Source organism: Acomys russatus, chromosome 14, assembly GCF_903995435.1.
Source record: "Acomys russatus chromosome 14, mAcoRus1.1, whole genome shotgun sequence".
In the NCBI taxonomy this organism is placed as follows: domain Eukaryota; kingdom Metazoa; phylum Chordata; class Mammalia; order Rodentia; family Muridae; genus Acomys; species Acomys russatus.
Window position 1 is genome coordinate 48068030 of NC_067150.1, and position 19335 is coordinate 48087364.

Below are 19335 nucleotides of genomic sequence, written 5' to 3' on the forward strand. Positions count from 1 at the left end.
GCGCTGGGAAAGGCTGCTTTTTTCCAGCTCCCGGTTGGGAAGAGGCAAGCCTTGCCTGGGAAGGAGCCAGGAGGAGAAGGCCCCAGCCTGAAGCTGTTAGGTAGGAGCTAAATCCAGGGCCAGATTTCCAGGCAGTAGGGCAAGTGAAAAACACCAAGATTCTTGGGTCAGGAGGCCTGGATTCCTGGCAAGAAATGGCTGGGCACCTACCTCTGACCCTGGACTCTGAGCTGGTCCCATCCTCCACAAAATGAGGGGAAGGGCGCTCAGCCCCAGCCTTGCAGGGTTGTTTTGAAGCTATGTTGTCACAGGGCTGGGCTTCTGCTCTGCAAGGTCCAGACCTTTTTGTCTTTACAGGCAGAGGAAGTACAGTCTGTGGAAAGAGGGCAAGCTCAGAGCCCTGCCTAGCTGTCTGCTGCAGTGGAGTCCCTCAGAGACCTGTGACCTTGGAGGCACCTAAACCTCCACATCCACGAAGGCAGAAGAGGGCTGACAGCTCACACTTTTATTTCCCATTCTCAAGCGACCTTACCCACTGTGTTATGAGGGTCTAAAGTCTCAGAGACGTTGTCCCAAATCCTTAAATAGGTCTCACTTGGCAGGAGGTCCTTCAACCCCGACCAGGAGCAGGAGCCCAGCACGGCCCCTTTAAGAAGGTTGGGGGTGGGAGCAGACAGAGGGAGCCCCCGCCCGAAATCCAAGCGCGGGTCGGCGCCTGCCCCGCCCCCGGAGTTAAGTACCGGACAGCCCTTGCGTCCTAGCCCGCTCGAGGAGCCCTGCTCCCTCGACTTGCGACTTGCTACTCCCTGCTGTCCAGACTCAGCACGCTGTGTTCCCTCGCCTTACAAGTCCAGACGCCCAGCCCGCCACGATGCTTTTCGGCCGGGGGCACCCGCTGTCATCTCCAGCCTTGGCCTTGGCTCTTACCTTGGCCTTGTTGGTCAGATCTGCAGCTCCTGGTGAGTGAGGGCCCCCCCCCCCCCAGACCCTGACCCAGCCTGGGGATCTATGTGGGGACGCACTTACAGGGGCTTGTACTTTTTCCCCCAGGCTGAAGGTCTGGGAAGAAAGCTCTGATCTCTGCTTATGGGGATTCCGGCTATCCAAGGCTGTCTGTCCCTGACCCTAGACAGTCAGATCCCCTGAGAGGGGCCCCCTGGAGTCAGATTGCCAAGGGCGTGGCTCTGCCCACCCAGATTGTCTCACACAGGCCACCTCAGTGCTATCCAGCCTCTTTGCCAGGTTTGGGATGACCACAGTGATACCCAGAGCCAGTGTTAAAATGGGCATCCTGGCCACAGATACCCTAAGCCAGAATTGGGGTGCTGTGAAGTGGGAAATGGTGAAGAAATATAATGCCCCACCCTGTGTGTGCCCAGTACAACCCTGCCATGGCCTCCTCTAACTGCCTTCTGGCCTCTGTACTCTCTTAGAGCTCTGCACCCCTCTATTTGTTGCCAGGGGTTGGCTGGCTTACACCTTACCCCTTCCACCTTGTTCTCCTCACTGAGAGGACCTGTTTGGTGACAGACTGTACCACCTACTCTTCAGGTTACAGAGACAAGGTTATCCCCCACCCCTTAGATATCTCTGACAACCCTGGGACAACCTGAGCCACACCCCCTGTCCCTAGCTCTCTGGTGTCTGACCACCAGAGGCTGAATGAAAGTGTGCCTTCTGAGAGGTGCTTGCGGGCATCGCCTCTGTCACAGTGCCAGGAATCCTAGCATTACAACGTTCTTCCTTTACTGGAGACGAGGTCTGACTATGCCATAAGATCTGTGGCCTTGGGGCCCAATCAGTCATTACTACCAATGTATTAATCAGGCCTTCAACCTACATCTCTCAGGACCGTTTCCAAGAGTAACTAAGAGCAGAGAGGGAACTTGAGCCTCCCTTCCAGGGGCCCAGGCCACACCCTTCTCCCCATCAGATGGAGGAGACCAACTCTAAAGAAGGGCATCACAGACATCCAAAAGGGAAGTGAGTCAGGGAAGGACCCCTGTCCTAAGGTGGATCCAGGCTCCCCATTCCTGCTGCACTGACTTCCTTTCCTTAAAAATCTCACAGCCCCAGTGGTGAACAGACCTGAGCGAGGGGAAAAGAGAGCCCCTGAGGTAGCCGGGAGGTCAGCTCAACCAGGCCCCAATTTCTAGCCAAGAGACTGTTCCCAGCAGCCCCTGCGTACTTGGGCTTCAACTAAGAATAAGTCTCAGATACCACTCTTAGCACTGACAGCGTGAGACATGATACTAGGGCTGCACAGAGATGGGCAGGCTCAGTCAGGCTTTGTAACACCAGCACGGAGGGGGGAGAAGGAAGAGGGTCAATTGCACTGTGGGTTCATGGCCAATCTGGGCTGCAGAGCGAGACCCTGCCTCCAAAACAAACAAAAAAGAAAAAGGCGGGGAAAGAAAGGAGGAAAAGAGAGGTGAAAGAGGGGGAGAGAATTTGTATTAATTCAGGAGATAGAAGAGTAAAGTCAAGTGCAAGGAGCAGTTTCCAATTGTGTATAGGAAGATCCAGGTGAAAAGTGTGGAAGGAACCAGAAACAAGATGGGTGGGCCAGAGGGCCAGCAGGCCAGCCGTCCTTGAGTCAAGCCTTGATGGGTGGGAAAGCAGTCTGCACTCCCGTCTGTCTGCGGTCCTCAGCACGGACAGAAGCGGGAGGTGGGTGTAACATGGTGTTGAAATAGAAAGACCAGCAGCCTGACTGGAAGGCGTATTTTGAGCACAGGACAGGAAGAGCCATAGGGCTGGGACACAGAAACCTTAAATGGCAAAATGAAGCCACAGTCTGGGCACTGATGGTGACAAGAACAGGGTGCAAGTACAGGCAGGGGCATCAGGGTGTCTGTTTTGTGACATTAAACCCACCCTAGACTTCAAGAAGGATTTGAGCATGCCTGATATTCTCCCCTCTGCTAGACAGAGCTTCGGCATAAAACACCCAACTCTGTCACACACACCCCCAACCCAGTATAGGGAATCTATGTGGGGACCAGATTCACAGCCCAGCATCAGGAGTCCATAGGGGGGGGGGGGCTTGTACTTCTTCCCCAGGCTGATTTCTGTTTGTGGGGTCTCCAGGCATCCCAGGTTGTCTGGCTTTCACGACCCATGTGTCAGATTGCCCAGACCCCTCCTGAGTTCTGCTTGGAGAGAGCATCATTCCTCCTCTCTTGGAGGCCGTTGCATTCTCTTGTCCCAGCTGAGGCACACTTGGGTGGCTCCCCTAGACCTATCAGCGTTCCTGAGTACCCGGGTCCTGGGGTCTGGGAGGCAAGTTCCCTTGACAGCCATCTGGGTCAACATCTCAACTGTACAGACAAAAGAAAATGAGGCCCCAACAAGGAAGTAGAAGCCTTGGGCAGACCCTCAGCCGCCCAAGAAAAGCCCAGGGAAGAAGGGGGTCCACTCCTTCTGAGCTCTGTGGGAGGTGCTCAGCATCTCGGGTCAGAGCTGGGAGAGGCAGGTGAGAGTGGTCCCCAAAGGACAGGCTGAGGAGAAGAAAGATGACATCTAGTACAGGAAAGCTTGATATAACCCCACACCCTGGGGTGTGTCAGTATAGCACTGGGGTCAGTGACTCCCATACCTCCTCTCTGGCCTGTCCTCACTGACCAAAAGGCAGGATATAAGGGACCAAGGTGGGACCTACATAGCGTCTTCTTGGGGTTATCTAGATGGGGATCAGAAGTGATGGGGTGTTTAAGACAGCAAGCCTCTAAGGCCCCAGATACAAGAAAGAGAATTGGAGTAGATCCTGTTGGCTCTGAGAATGATTTACAGGGGAACCAGTGGTGTGGAGACATGTGAACCTTGTGTGGGCACTGGGCATGCTGCCCCAGATCTCTGAGGGAGGGCAGAGGCCAGGGCCTTAGCCCAGCCCACCCAGACTCTAGAAAAGCTGCCCCAAAACCAAACATAACTGAGCTCCCCACCTCCCCCCTTCCCAGTGTCCACATGCCCAGGCAGGACAAGAAGGGCCTTTTAGCATTGCCTGCCTGGGCGGGGGCTGTGGGGGAGGGTGAGCCATGCCAGGTGGGCCAGGCTGCTGTTTGCTGGGACCGGGAGGGGAGGGGGCCACGGGGAAGGGGATGGGCATGTGTGGGGTTCGCGCAGGAAGTGTATAGGCTGTCTGGGAACTGGGCGTGCTGCCCAGGATGGTTGAGGGGAGGGGGGGGGGACTTGGATATCCGTGACATTCATGCTTGCTTGTTCGCTGGTACACGCAGATGGGGCACGCACATGAGGACCCACAGGCGGAGGCCATGGTGGTGTACAGCTGTTCTCATAGACCCTGACAGAGGCAGGAGTACTGCTGCCTGGTCTCCACCCCTACCCCCACCTGACAGACCTGGGCTTGGGTGGTGCCTTGGAGGACACGGGGTGGAGGGTGGGCTGTGGGGGTGGGGGTGGGGTATCAGCCAGAGCTGCACTCCCTGGTCAGGACCAGGAGCAAGATAAACTAGTGGTTTGTGGGCTGGAGTCTAAGCCTGCTTCCTCTTTGGTTCTCTGTTGTGTTACTGACTCCCCTACAACTATGGGTGAGGGCGAGTGCCCCTCCAGCATCCCCTCTGATGTCAATTCTGCAAAGCTTTTTAGAGGGAAAAACTCTTGCTCCAAGCGCAGATGAAAGCAGGTCTGGATGCTCTGTACTGCCTTCATCACTGACTCTGCAAGGAATCTTAGAATTAACTGGATTAACATCAACAGCTAAGTGTTTAGATCCTTTCTAGGGCAGGGTTCCCCGGCTCTCTGGTCTCCGGAAGAATCCAAACCTCCTAGCAGGGAGAAGGTCGAACCAGTTCATGACTCTATCTGAGCACTTGCCTCCAGAGCTAGCCATGTGGGTGCTGAGGTAAAATAAGACAGGAGGAAACTGGGCTCAGAGAGAAACAAGGGCCCACGCCGCCCCGTGCCATTCAGCCTAGGCAGTCTCACTCATCCCAACAGAATGGGCCATCCCAGATCAGACCAGTAGGGTGGGGGCATACACCAGTGACTTCAGCCCCGCCCGCACCCCCAGCAGAAGAGAGATATCTCTGGAGAGGTCCCTGTCCCTGTCCCTCCAGCAATTGTCTCTGTCTTTCCCAGTGCTCCTACCTCATAGCAGAAGCAAATACCCCATTAAAAACAAACAAACAAACAAAAAACCCTCCACCTACTTCCAGCTAGAGCAAAAAAAAAAAAAAAAAAAAAAAAAAAAAAAAGAAGAAGCCACACAGTTGTCTCTGATACCGATTGTAGCCTGGGGCTGCTGTCAAGGTGGTTTGGTGGCATAGATCATCCACGTTTCTGGAGGTAGCGTGGGTGGACCTGGCCAGGAGCAGTGCCTGTCTCGTTGACCAGTCCTTCTCGCTCAGTGCCTACCCACGCCCTCCGGCTCGAAGCCTGTGGAGGAGCCAGCTCTGCCAACTCTGGTGTGCGTTAGCCAGGCTGCCAGCCATGGCTCATGCCTACTTAAATGTTTCAGTGTGTCCCCGCCCCCTCTGCCTCCACAGACCTCACAGCAGAAACCCTGACTCCAGCGCAGCCCCAAGTGGGTCACAGCAGGACTTAAGAGGTGGCTTGCCCTTAGGGGCCTCACCCATAGGACCAGCAGCCCCATGGGAACAGATGTCTCGTCTCCTTTTTCCTGCCTCTCCACCACATAGCTGAGCACAGGGTTGGTCCACTGGGGCCTGTGGAAGATCACGGTGCTGACCAGGGATTTCAGAATGTGCCTCAAAGTGCTCCCAGGAGTCACACTCCAGCCTTTCTCCTGGAAGTACATGATCCTGGGGATATGAGATGCCTGTCTCACCCAGTGCACACATGTAGCAGCCTCCTGAACAAATGTTTACAGATTGAGTTTTATCTGCTTTTTGCCAGGAATGATGGCACATTCCTGGGGGGCCCAGACTAGAGAGGAAGAAGCAAGGTTGAAAGCTCATGGCCAGCCTAGGCTACATAGCAAGACCCTGTTTCAAAAATAAATAAATAAAAAGATAATGATGATGATGATAATGATATAATAACAAGGCTGTTTGGCTGGGATGTAGCCTAGTTGGCAGAGTGCTTGTCAAGCATGCATGAGAGCTTGGTTCGGCCCCAGCAGCACCACATAAGCTGAATGTGGCAGCGAGCACCTGTTATCCCAGGATGCGGAGGTAGAAGCAGGAGGGTATGAAGTTCAAGGCCGTCCTTGGCTAAATAGTGCGTCTACGGCCCTTAGGTGCTCTTGGCTCAATAGTGAGGCTCTGTGAGATCCTGTGTCAAACAAAACAAAACAAAAACATACTGCTCTAACGAAGGAGTCTGTGGTAGAGAGAGACTGAGATCGATCTGGATTTCTTCCTAGCTTTCAAAGAATCCCACTCCAGCCTGATTACAGGGTCTTCTGTAAAGAGTCAGCAGGAAGTCTGAAGGCAGGGAGCAGCCCCTGAACACAGCCTCCTCACACCCAGACTCTGAGGTTTCTCCTGTTCCAGACTCCCACTCCACTATACGTACAATCAAATAGGACCTTCCTGAACATTCATACAGATCATTGTCTAATCGCTGGCAGTCCCACCCCCTCACCCCCTCCCCCCCTGCCCCACCCCAACCCCCATCCCCCCACCTTTGCCTCACCATTGCTATGCTGTGCCCTTTTCCCCCTCCATGCATCCACCTCTCTGGTCAAGGTGAATCGCGTCCCACTGCCTGACTGATGAGTAGGCCATCAGTGAACGTTGCTGTTAACTCAGCCTTCCTCTTGGGCTCTGTATAAAACACCCACCTTTCACCTTCCCTCTGTCTCCTGACCATGGTTAGACAGGTGCGCATGTATGAATATGTGTGTGTCCACATGTACATACGCGCACACACAGCACATTCGTCAGTGGGCTCTGACAAGGCGTATGTCCAGCCCCCAAGTCAGCAGCCCTAAGGGAAACCCCTAATTCAGGACACATACCCTGGCCAGTTAATGGCCTCCTGACTAAGTCTAGGCCAGTCCACTCTCTGGGGAGCAGAGGAGACTGAGGAGAGGAGAGCGACTTCCGTTCCCACCTAAGAGCAAACCCTTCCCCGCCCACATTTCAGGAGGGGCAGCTATAAATATCAATGGGCCCAGGATGCTGATTCCCACGACATCAGCTCCTCCCTGCCCCCTTCTTTACTGCACAGGCACTGAGGCCAAGAAGCTCTGCTGCAGCTGGGGCAAGGCAGGCTCCCGCCTCGCCCCCCCCCCCCACTTCCTGGCAGAGAGAGAACAAATCACCATTTTGGGGAGTCTCTGGACTATGCATGAGCTCCTTTCCTATTCTCATTTGGACTCAACCCCCACCTTTCCTGCTCTCAGCCCTGAGTTCCTCAGAGACCTTCTATGGGGAGGCAGGAGGCTAGGCACAGTGGTTACAAACATGGTGTTACAGCGCTCATTTGGGATTAGATTCCAGCCCTTGTGTGACCTTGGCTTGGCCACGCTCTGAGCCTCCAGTCAGTCTTTTATGAAACAGGAAAGAAGAGTTTCTACCTCTCATATGTGTTGAAGACAACAAAGCCAGATTGTGGCCTGGAAAAAGGCTCTGCAAGCATTTGTGCCTGAAGATGCTGTTATTCTGTTCCTACTGTCTTTCTGGACCGGGCGGCTCAGCAGTGAGAGTGCTTCCAAGGCAAGGACTCTGTAAGGGCTGGCATCCACCCACCACACTCCCAGCCCGGGACCCTTTACACAGTGGAAGCAGGGTCCTGCATCTGTCCTGCTTGAGGCCTAAGAGGCCACGTTGTTGGGGCCTCGCTGGCAGAAGCAGAAGGTCCTACTTCCCAATAGCTGACAGCTCTGTGGGAGGGCACACTCAGCTGATGCGCAGCTGAAACCCAATCAGAGGATGCCAAAAGGTAGTCAGACTCTGTCCCCAGAGCAAGTGACCAGACAGGAAAATATGGGCCCCAGTATGGTTTATGGACAGGGGAACCCAGCAGCCTGTCTTTTTCTTACCCTCCGCCAACCCTACAGGGCCTTCTCCTGGTACACTCTCCAACTCTGACCAGAGCCCAGTGACAGTGACATAAAGTGGTCCACTGTCAGAGTACCATAGGACCATTAACACCTTGTGATCAGCAATGGGAGACGTTGAAAAGAGGGCTCAAGGATGTTGGTGATGTCGGTGAGGGACATGTATAAGTCAGTGACGTCATGCGAGAAGTGAATTCGCGGAGATGGCTACCAGGTGAGAAGCCTGGCATTGTTACTCTAGAGGAACAAACCCTTGGCGCGAAGGATTATCCAGAGCCTAAGCCTCTAGGTTGCGATCCTACTGTGTGGACCCCATAGCATTCTGGGAAGGCCCCAGCCAGCTCCCCGGATGTGCTAAATGAGATCCAGGCGCCTGCCCCTAGCTGTTTCCATCTCCAGGCATCTGGGGCCCATGTGCTTCTGGCCACCCATCTGCAGCCCAGCTGAGCCCTTCTAGAATTAGGGCCTGAGATGGAGGCAGTCTTCCTCCAATTAGTGACAACCAAGACACAGGGAACTCGAGCCCATGCTTACTATGTAACAGGTTGAAATATCTGACCCTGCCGTGTAGGAACAGGACAGGGGCTCAGCTTCTAGCTAGCGGCTTGTCCGAAGCCACACTGTTGCAGGGGCTGGACCCTCAGTGGGGCTTAAGGGCACTGGTGAGCCTGTGTTCCCTGCCATTGGGAAATCCCGAGACCCGAGGGCTCTCCCAGGAGGAGAGCTTCCCTCCACCCCCGGTTCCCATCTTTCACCCCCTAGCTTGGCCCCACCCTGCCAAAAATAAACCCAGACCACCCCATTTTGTCCCAGCCAGACCCACCCAATCCTTTCCAGAGCCAGTTGAGTCACTACTTGGGCCTGCTCCTTTTTTTAACTGTCTGAGTCACCGGTTGTGGCTATGGTTCTCTGACACACGCTACAGACAGCCCATAGCCCTTAATAGTACAACAATGGCAGTATCTGCATAGTGGCTGGCAGCAGGTGGATTCAGCTTGTGACCTCTCAGGACTAGGAAGCTCACTCCCTAAGTGAGCCAAAGATGGAGCTGACCTCAAAGGCCCTGCCTTACCTGTAGCATATTATTTGCACCCCACCAGCCCTAGGCTTTACAGCAAAAGTACCAGAAAGAGAGAGGTCTCTAAGCCCGACGTCTAGGGATGAGTGGGATGGCCTGGCTTCTAGGGAAGGCCACGAGATGCCTGCTATTGCCTTTGCCTATTTATTTGGTTCCAGCTGAGGCCCCACACTGTGTCCTGAGTGTCCTGAAGACTCCCTGTCAGCAGGGATAGCCATTTCTGGTTTCCCCTGTTGCTCCTGCCTACCTCTCCTTACAGACCCACTGGGCTGCAGTCTCCCTCACCACCATCTCAACTATCCCTGTCCCTGGCTGGCTGTCTCCATTTCTCCCCGTATCTCCTGTTTCCTCTGTCTTTCCATCTCATCCCTCCCCATCGCTGATTCTGCATCCTTGCCTTTCCCAACTCTGGTCCTGCTTTCTTTTTGTCATCCTTTGCCCAGTTTGGGTGACAGTCTGAAGTGTTTCCCTCCAAAGCTGGCACCCCAAGGCCCCTCTTCTGTCTTCTCAGTAGACAAAATAGACTCAAATATGCCCATTCCACACATAGGAGTCTGGGCCCTGGGGGACCAATAGGACCAATAATCCTGAGAGAAATTTTCCATCCTCTTCACTCAGGCCCTGTCCCCTAGCCCAAAGCATAGGCTACATCCTGTCCCAGGGAATGCCAGGATCCCACAGGCACTTCCTTAGGGCCTGGGAGTGGGGAGGGGGCCTGGGAATGGCCCTTCCCTGAGCCCTGCTGGGGCAGGAGTCTGCACAGCTTCAAGCCCTATCCTCTGACTGTGGTTATGCCTCCAGCTATAAATAGGGGATCCCAGTCTATTTTCTTTCAAAACAAGCATCAGACTGGGTCACCATGGCCAGAAAAGCAGTCTCCCACCCCTCCTCAGCCACTGTATCCAGTGGTTAGCAGGGCTAGAAAGGAGGAGGGGACAGAGGGTAGGGGATGGAATGAGACAAGGGAGTATCCAAGGTGCTGCCTGAACCAGCTAAGGGCCATCCTCTAAACACCCCCTCCCCATCTCACTCCATTGAACAAGGTCAGTCTTGCGCCTGACACCCACAGGGCCGACAAAAAGAAGTGACAGCAACTCAACTCTCCAAGCCACGGTTGGAGTGTCTTTGCACGCCAAATGAAAGAAGGGTGCCTTGCCTATGAGACAGGGCGAGGGAGGAGTGAGGCTTGTCCTCAGAGAGAAAGAATAGAACTGGGTCTAAAGGAAGTAGTACTTATTGGCTAGATCTGGGCAGAAAAGCCTGAGGTCCAGCAAGGCTGGTACCTGGAAAGGGAGATGAGGGGAAATGCTGTGGACAGGAACAAGGTCGCCCAGGGCCCAGGGCCCTCTCCACTTCATACTTGGGATCTGGAGCCTGGTCGTGGGATGGAGAGCCACCCAAAGCTTCCAGGCAAGGGAGAGATGCTGAGCAAAGCAGTTTAACTGTGCTTGTAGTGGAAGGCGGGAAGTTGACTAAGGCGGGCACGGGATGGTGGTGATCTGCCTTGTCGGATGGCACAGTGGGAAGGGAGATTAATTTGAGGGAGAAGTTAAGAGGCAGGCAGGATGGAGAGTGGATATCCCTTGACTGTGAGGAGGGAGGGAGGAGTGGATGCAGAAGAAATCGGATTTCTGTCTATAGCGGCTCCATAGTGGGACCTTTCCTGGGGCCAGTGAGTCGGTTGGGGCAACATGACCTTGTTTGCTATGAGTGGGGCTGGACATAGGGGGTTCCTGGCCCAGATGTCCAAGGCCACTGGCAGTAGGCCTGAGGACCCAGCAGAAGAGGTCATCCATGCCTGAGGCTAGAGAAGAAAAACTGGGTACACTGTGGCAGAAGTAGGGCTTAGCTCCTGGGAGCCACGGGTAGCAAGAAAACTCAGCAGGAACCAATTATAAGAGGAGGAAGGCCCACATGGAAGGCCTGATTAGCCGCAGACTCCTGTGGCTGGGCACTGGCCAGGGTGGTGTTTCGCTGCTCTGCCTGTATGAGATAGATCCCTTTGATAGGAAACACGCAGGGTGGCTCAGACTCTAGGAGCACTGGCTGCTGCTCTTCAGGGAGACCTGAGCTTGATTTCCAGCACCCACATGCAGATCTCAAGTCCGGTTCCAGGGGATCTGACACCCTCTTCTGCCCTCCCCAGGGACTGCATGCATGTAGTGCCCAGACAAACACTCATACACATAAAATAAATAATACATTTTTTTAAAAAAGAAAATTCTCACATGGGCCAAGGGTCACCTCCTTGTGATTTCTACTCAGCTACCTACTGATGCCTCCTCCATCTATGTTTCTGTGGACCTTGTGGACGTACAAGGGACAGGGACACAAGTCTGGCCCTACTCTGAAGAGCTTCTAACGTGTGGGGGTGCTGCTCAGTGGTAAAGCACATGCTTCCGATGGCAAAGCCAAAGCCGGTGGTCCTCAGGACCCACTTCAGTCATCCTAGCTTTCTATCACACCCCTGTCAGGCTGGCCTGAATCCAAGCATAGATCGTTCTCCCTTTCACAGATGGGAGGACTGAGGCCAGAGCAAATTAGGAGCCCAGCTCTCTGAGTTGAGTCGGGGGTGTGTGTGTGTGTGTGTGTGTGTGTGTGTGTGTGTCCCTGCCTGTGTCTACATGTACTTTAAGAGAGTGATGATTCCTAATCTAGCTCCAAGTCTCTCCCTCTCCTTCCCTAAATGTTAGATATGATATTCAGGGAACACAGCCTGTCCTGCACACACAACGCCACCAAGCTTTAAGTTCAGCATTGTTTGCTACCCTCAGCTCACACCCGCTCACTCTCTCCAAACCCAGCCTCCCAGGTGAGGAAGCCCCAACACACCTTCCCAGCAGCCCTATAACAGTTATCCCCCACCCCCGCCCTCATCTCACAACTGCTCTGTGGCAGTGAGTGGACACTGACATATGAGCCCTGATTGAGAGAGGGCTTGGCCCAACAGATACTCCCAGAGTAGCTTCCCAGCCTGTTTAGTTCCTAGACACCCCCTGCTTCCCACCTTTCCTGTCCTCCAAGGCCCCGGGTGGACAGGGGCACTTAATCCCCAGCTTCTGAGAAGACTGGGCCACCTCTTGGAAGCCGCCCCTCCTACTCCCAGCAGCTTCCAGAGCCCACCGCAGCTGCTCCAGGAGAAGCCAGGATGTCTCACCCTGCCAGCCGCAGCAGATGCATTCCCTCCGGCCCTCCAGCTCTCCCACCCTCCCACTTCCACCCGACCCTGACAGAGGGAGCCTGGGGGGGGGGGGACACAAGAAGGGAAAAAGTGTGTCTTCCCCAGGCAAGATGCCAGCCCTCACACACCCTCCTCCCACCACAGTCAGTGCAGATGCACCACTTCCGACTCACGTGCTGCGGCCATCACTTCTGTGTGCACACACCTTGCCAGCACCCACAGCACCCAGCTCTGGAACCACACCCACAGGGCTTCACGCCCAGCCTGGCCTCTGTCCCTCTGAACCTCTTGCACAGGGACATGCCCTCTCTAAGCCCAGTGTCTTCACTTGTAAGGTGGGATGTGTCTCACAGAGATCCTGCCAGGGCTGGGGAGGGGGTCCTTTCTTTTTCTCTTGCGTGCTAGTAACCTCATCCCAGCTTGGGCCCACTGAGATGGCTGGGCCAGCCAGGGATAGAGATCGTGGAAAAAGGCCTGGAAATCCACCCATCTGAACAAGGAGGAAAATTATAAGGCAGAGAAAAACCTCTTGGAGTTGCTCCCCACCACACTGGTCCTGCCCTCTTTGCCTGAGGCAGGGGAGCAGCCTAGCTCCACAAAGACTCCATTGAGGCCCTGCTTCCTCCCTGTCCCAACCTCCAGCCTGGGTGGACTCTAGGCAATTGGTTCCATCAAAACCTCTCATTTTCCCTCCCACTTCCCCTTGTGCCCCACATGGCCCTGGGGTTGGGATATGTGGCTGGCGGCCCAGGACACCAGTCCTGCCCCCACAGAGCTCACAGGGCATTTCCCAGCCTGTTCCCGCTCTCTCTCCAGGAGCACCCATCCTCCATCTGGGCCTCTCCACAGTGGAAATCATCCTTAGGATATGCCCCTCAGCATGGCTGACTGACAGTAGCTGTCTGGAGGACCAGTAGCTGAGGCCAGTGCCACAGCCAGAGCTCAGGCAAGAACTAAGGAAACTGTGTTCTGTTCTGGCCTCTTTGGACTTTGGGGGAACCAAAAAGTCAATGTGAGAGATGGAGTCCAGGTGTGATTCTTGTGGCCTCAGAATTCTTGACATGAGGGCAAGTATACCATCCTGAGCCCAGCAGAAGTCTTTTGGTGTTCATTTCTGGGGGTCGTTTGCCTGTGACCACGGCGCTTGGTGGTCCAGCACTGCCCTGGGATGAGGTCTTATCTCCTGAGAGGGAGGACAGCTCTGAATCCCAATCCCATGTGGTTTTGAACTGGTCTCCTACTGTTCACATGGCTGGGACGGCTGGAATCAGGTGAAGAAGGCTGAAGAGCAGCGACCGTGTGCAGTCTCTCCAGGCATTGGGCAGCTCTTAGCCCTGAGAGGTGTAGAGCCAGCTGTCCTGCCTATGAAGGGTGTTGTCTCTGTAGTCTGACCTGAGTCTGTCTGTTCCGTTCACCTTTCCTTTCAGACTTTCAGAGCAGTGGAGTTGAGGAAAGATGATGGCCTGGCTCAGGATGACAGCCTGGCCTTGCAGGGGGTGGGATGTGTTGATAGAGGGAGTGTGGGGAGCAGATAGCCTCCCAACTAGGCCACCTACCAGGCAGATTTTCTCTTGCCAAGGGACCTGAGGAGGGGGCAAGTACGATAGATTATCCTTTAGTCCTGGCCAACCAGAAGCCAGAACACACAGGTATACCAGTCTTTGGACCCAGTATTCAGCATTGTCACTAAGCCCATACTTACCTCCACGTACTATCCAGGTATGATGACCCAACACACACACACACACACACACACACACACTGGCTACTCAGGTCTATGGGGATTCCACAGGCTGATTTTGTCAGCCTGTCACTATGCTCCCAAGCCCATAGCAGGGAGAGTCAGTGGCCAGGGCACTAGTCTTTGGCCTCTGCCCACCCCTAGCCTCTTTCAGGTTTCCCTGGCTTGGTGACAGAACTCTGGTGGAGAAAAGAGAGGGAGTACTTGAAGGTACAAGGGAAGGCAGACTGGCCTGAGGGCTGGTGACCTCAGAGAGAGCACAGTGGTTCAGGCAGGGCACTTGGCCCATTGCTCTTACAAAGGCTGTATTCAGCCCCAGGTGGGTCCCCACACCCATGAGGTTAGACAGAGAGCCCTTCATCTCTGCCTCAGCCCTCCCAAGAATCTATCCCTCAGCCTCTCAGACTCCCTTGAAGACTCCAGCCTTACCCTGCCTCTTGAGATCTGGAAGCAGGATACACCACCCCTGATGCCAACCCTGCAGTAGAGAAGCCCAGCTTCCCCAAGGCAGAGTCCTCTTCCTCCCGACTCACTGGACACTGCTCCTTCCAACCCCAGCAGCAGGCTCCTGCCTTCTCTGTCCCCCTTGGCATCCCCATCTCCTTTCTGAATTCTCGTCTGTGTCTCTTGAATTCAGTGTTTGTGAGGAGGGGTCATTATATCTCATTTTCAGTATCTTTCTCCCAGCCTGGCTCTCCTTTTCCATCCCAACTGCTTCATTAGGCTGTGTGTGTGTGTGTGTGTGTGTGTGTGTGTGTGTGTGTGTGCGTGCGCGCGCGCGCGTGCGCGTGTGTGCATTCGTGAAAGTATGAGAATGTGAGAGTGTATATGTGTGCATGTGTAAATATATATGTGTGTGCTTGTGAGTATGTGTGAGAGTGTATATTTGTGCCCTGTGCATATTTTATGTGTGTGAGTTTGTATGTGTATGCACGTGCGTGTGCGAGTATATATGTGTGCTTGTGTGTATGTGTGAGTATGTATGTGTGCCTATGCGTGTGTATGTGTGAGTGCTTGTGTGTGTGTATGTGTGTGTGTATGTGTATAAATGAATGATTGGTGAAGATGTGTTCCCTCTCTGTCCAGTTCTCTTGCAGCAGCATTAAGCGTCACCCCCATGTTCACATACCCAGGGCTCCCACCCCCACCCTGCACTCAGCTGGGCAGCAGGCACTCCTACTGCCCATCCTGCCCAACAGCTCTGGGCTCCCATTTTCTCCCTTATAAAGTCAGGCGACGGCAGACAACCAAGGAATGCTGCCTCTGCCCATGACGCAAGCCAGCTGTGGGGGGCCCGCCTGCCAGCCCTAGGCTATGAAGGGTAGCATGAAACTCCTGGGGGTTCACTGCCAGGGGGATAGGGTGCTGTGAGTGGGGCTGGGGTAGGGTTCAGACAGTGGCTGTGCTGCTGAGACCTGAAGCTTACTTTTCTGAGACCAAGTCCAATAGATTCTCTCCTGTGGCCCCTGTGTGGGCTGGGCTACAGAGTGTGTTGGTGTTGTGGAACTTGTTCTCTGGGCGTGGGGCACCCAGGTCAGGGGAGCCAGAGGCCTGGCTTTCTAGCATATCCTAGGGCAGGGAGTTGTACTCCAAGTCACAGGAAGATGGTCCGGAGGAAGCCAAGCTGGGGGAAAGGAGACCAGGGGGCATCGGGGCCAGAGGTGAGGCAGTGGGCAAGGCTGAGTCAAAGCAGTGGTGTTGAGAGAAACAGGACAGACAGAAAGGCAGTTGGCCTGCACAGAGTTTGGAGGCCTGTGAGGAGCTGGGTCTGCAGCGGCCCCACCTCCACCCCCACCCCCACACCTGGTCTAGGAAAAGCATCTAAACTGGACACCTTGCTCCCTGTCAGGCAGAGAGGAGCCAATGCACATCGAATCCCATTGGTGAAAGAGAGTTGAAGGCCAACCTTTGACTACATGTGAGACCCTACCTCAGCAAAACTAAATGAGGAGATGGGGGCTGCAGCCTTATGCAGGGACCAGATCCCCACGGACACACTTCCCACACCATCACTGACCCTAGGGATCCAGGAGATACCGGGGCAATCCAGGGACCCTCGAAGGACGGCTAGCTAGATTGACCAAAGCTTCTGACCATCTGTGAAAAGGATTGGCATGGCAGGACACTGGCTCTTTCTATATCCTAACCCTGGGTCTCAGGAAAAGCATGGAGCCACCCCACCCTGGGACCCAGACAGCAGCTCCCTGTTCGTGAGAGGAAGGGTGGGAAGCCACGAGGACTTCCCCACCTTCAGCAGAACTCGGGGACGGGAGGGGCAGGAGCCCTGAAGGAACACATGGCCTCTTTGAGGGAGCCAGGCCTGTCGGAGTAATGGCAGGCAGGCAAGGGAGGCAGGACGGGCTGAGCACAATCACTCCTCTGTCTTAACAGCTCTGGGCCCTTCTGCGTATACACAAACACATAGCCTTACACAAACCCATAGACATCCCAGCCGCCACCCACATACTCATGCACATGCGTTGCACATCTGCGTAGCCCCGATACACTCACCTGTGACCTTCCTCCACACACACACACCCAAAAAAAAAAAAAAAAAAAAAAGCCCACACAGGCAGCAGGCAGCCTTTCCGCAGCTCCAGCTCATCTCCCAGAGCCTGGGGCATTTGCCCCACCCACACAGAGGGCTTGGCCTATACACACTACCACAGTTAAGTTATGTAGAGCCAGTAGGGGGCGTGGGAGCAGAAGCCTCCACTGCCCCATCCAGAAGGATCCACACATCCCTGCCAGCCACCTCTGATTCTCTTCTCTGAGACCATTTATTCCCCTTCCTCGGTGCTGCTTTGTGCCGCCCTCACCTCCTCCATGAAGTCCTCTGGGGTTGACTTCTAGCTTGCTATTTCTCCATCCCACACCGTCTTCGCCTCCGAAGCCCATCTCCAGCTGCCCCCTTACTTGATGACAGCAATCCTGGATGAAGCCTATCAGAAGGGGTAAGAGGCACACAAGTATGGAGGTGAGGGGGCGTACTGTCAGAGTTTCCAAAGCCCCAGCCAGCTTGGCTTCAGAGGCCTCTGTTCGGACAAGGGGGCTGCCTGGCCTGCGCACTCCAACAAACACAAGGCAGCCAGTGTGAGCGCCTCTCTACACAGGAAACAGCAGGACCCAGCCCCTCAATGGGCTCATTCAGACCCCAGATCTCTGGAAAGTACCTCTGCTTCCTGCCACCATCCCAGCTAGCCAAACAGGCTGCTTCTCTCTCCTGTGGGAAGGAAGCAGAGGCAGGTGGTTCAATGGTTAGGGCCAGCCATATACCTTAGCTGGGCTTCATCTAAGCCCTGGAAAGTTATCATAGCTTCTCTGCAGGGGACTGTGGGTGGGAGAGTGCCCTCTTCCTTGTGGGTGGTGAGCCACCCAGCCTGGTTTAAAATGTTTACCTCTTTGCGGGATATAAATATTCTTCGGGTGGGCAGCATCACCTGGCCCACCAAATCCCTGAAGGTTTCCTGCTCGGCTCTCGACAGCTGCTCCAAACCACTCCAGCCCACCAGGGTGATTGGTTCCATCCTGTGGGAGCTGTGCGCCCCACCCTCTGTACTGCAGCTGCCCTTGGTTTAGCTCAAGCTGGATTCGACATCCCCACAAGCACCTGCAGCCAGACAGTTCCTCGGTTCCTCAGTCTGAGGTTCTCTGGGCCCGCAGTGCCTGCCAGCCACACCTGGGCAGGTGGCTTTGCGCTCACTCTATCCTTTTAACTCAGGAGCCACCAGAAAGGATGTCAGCTCATCTCTGAGAACAGAATTCTCTTTCTTAGCCATCTCTCCCGGGGCAGAAAAGATGCAAGCCCATGCAATGGCTGATGCCGCTTCCTCGGGCGGATGTCAGCTGGCTCAGGCTGGCCAGGGCCCAGCATTTGCGGTGGCTGATGCCAGATCTTCTCTATCAAAGCCCCCAGCCTGACTGACCCCTGACGTTTCAGAGAGGCCTGAGTGGGAAGAGTGTCCTTTTCTCCTCCTGCACTCCTTCCCCTGTACTAGATCACCACAAGAACGGAGCAGAAGTGGTGATGTCAGGCTGGAGGCAGAGGAAAGCTAATTTTAGGAAACTGCTGGAAGAAGCGTGACACTACTTCAAAGGAGGAGGTTCTCCGTGTGGTCCAAAGGGGCCTGGATGGTGGTCACTAGCCCTGGGTAGACCATATCTATCCTGCTACCTCAGGAGGCCCTCTCTGGTTCAGCTGGCAGACCTGTGGTCCATCCCCCACCTTTATGCTCAGATTCAGTCAGGCCTGGGCTGGGCTAGGGAAAGAGAACTCCCCTGTTGTCTTCCCTGGCTCCTTAGGCATATTTGGAAACAGAGAGGCCGGATATGGCTATTCACCAGAGAGCGGTGATAGAGCCACAGCAGGAAGCAATCGCGGAGTGATGGAGGAAATTCTGGCCCATTTCAAGTCTGACACTGCACACACTTTCCATCTGGCCTGAGAGCCTTTGCTCCTTGGCGGGCTCTGAGCAATAGCCCGTCCTGCCCCACCCCATCCCCACAGGCACTAGGAAAATAACACAAAAGAAGCAATTACCTGCATGCATAACACCATCAGGCACCAACCACAGCAACGGCCACGGCCAACCACAGAGGTGAAACGTGGTCACGGCTAGGGGTTCGAGGAGCCCACCCTAGGAGACGGATATGACCAGGGATCAGCCTTCATTGTGAGACTCTCCCCATTGCTCTATTCCTGGGGACTGTGCCCCCCCCCCCAAGCCAGATGATCAAGACAAGACAGGGAGAGACCAGAAGACCCAGGACGGACATTCTCTGGGGCCCAAAGGTAGTGAAAACCTGTGGCTTCAGAACCAAGGAGAGCCGAAGAACTTGAATCTTAATGGGGCTCCTAGGCAGTGCCATGTAGAGCCACTGGCCGTGTCAGCACGGAAGCCCCTCCTGCAGCCCACCTGTAGGTCTCTTTGGTACCTAGCCTCTTCCTAGCAGGAGCCTGACCTTGACCACAGCTCCCTCTCTCACCAGCCTCCTTCTTCGGAGAGAACCACCTGGAGGTGCCTGTGCCCACAGCCCTGAGCAGACTAGACTTGCTGCTGCAGTTCTCAACGTCTCAGCCCGAAGCCCTGCTTCTCTTGGCAGCAGGCCAAGCTGACCACCTCCTGCTCCAACTCCACTCTGGACGCCTACAGGTGAGTGGCCCTCCTGGGGCCAGGGCTAAGGATTCCCTCTCTAGGTTAGAATGCCTCTGTTTGGGCTGTGTGACCTCATACAAGTCACCTCTGCCCTTGGAAAGAGTGAGCTCCTGGTACTGCGGTTCTGCCCACTAGCTGTCTCTTGTCTCACTTCTCTTCACAGGCCCTAGTTGGCCATCTGTGAACTGCTTC

General features: G+C 54.8%; 1 protein-coding gene across 1 annotated transcript in view; it reads left to right on the forward strand.

Annotated features, from left to right (window-relative positions):
* Positions 1 to 391: 391 nt before the first annotated feature.
* Positions 392 to 19335, forward strand: part of Cspg4 (chondroitin sulfate proteoglycan 4) — a 36511-nt gene continuing 17567 nt past the window's right edge. Inside the window, exons 1-2 of the mRNA XM_051156510.1 lie at positions 392 to 959; positions 18977 to 19140. Of these exons, the coding sequence (XP_051012467.1) occupies positions 872 to 959; positions 18977 to 19140 (252 nt within the window). The 5' untranslated portion in view covers positions 392 to 871. The remainder of the gene's footprint in view (positions 960 to 18976; positions 19141 to 19335) is intronic.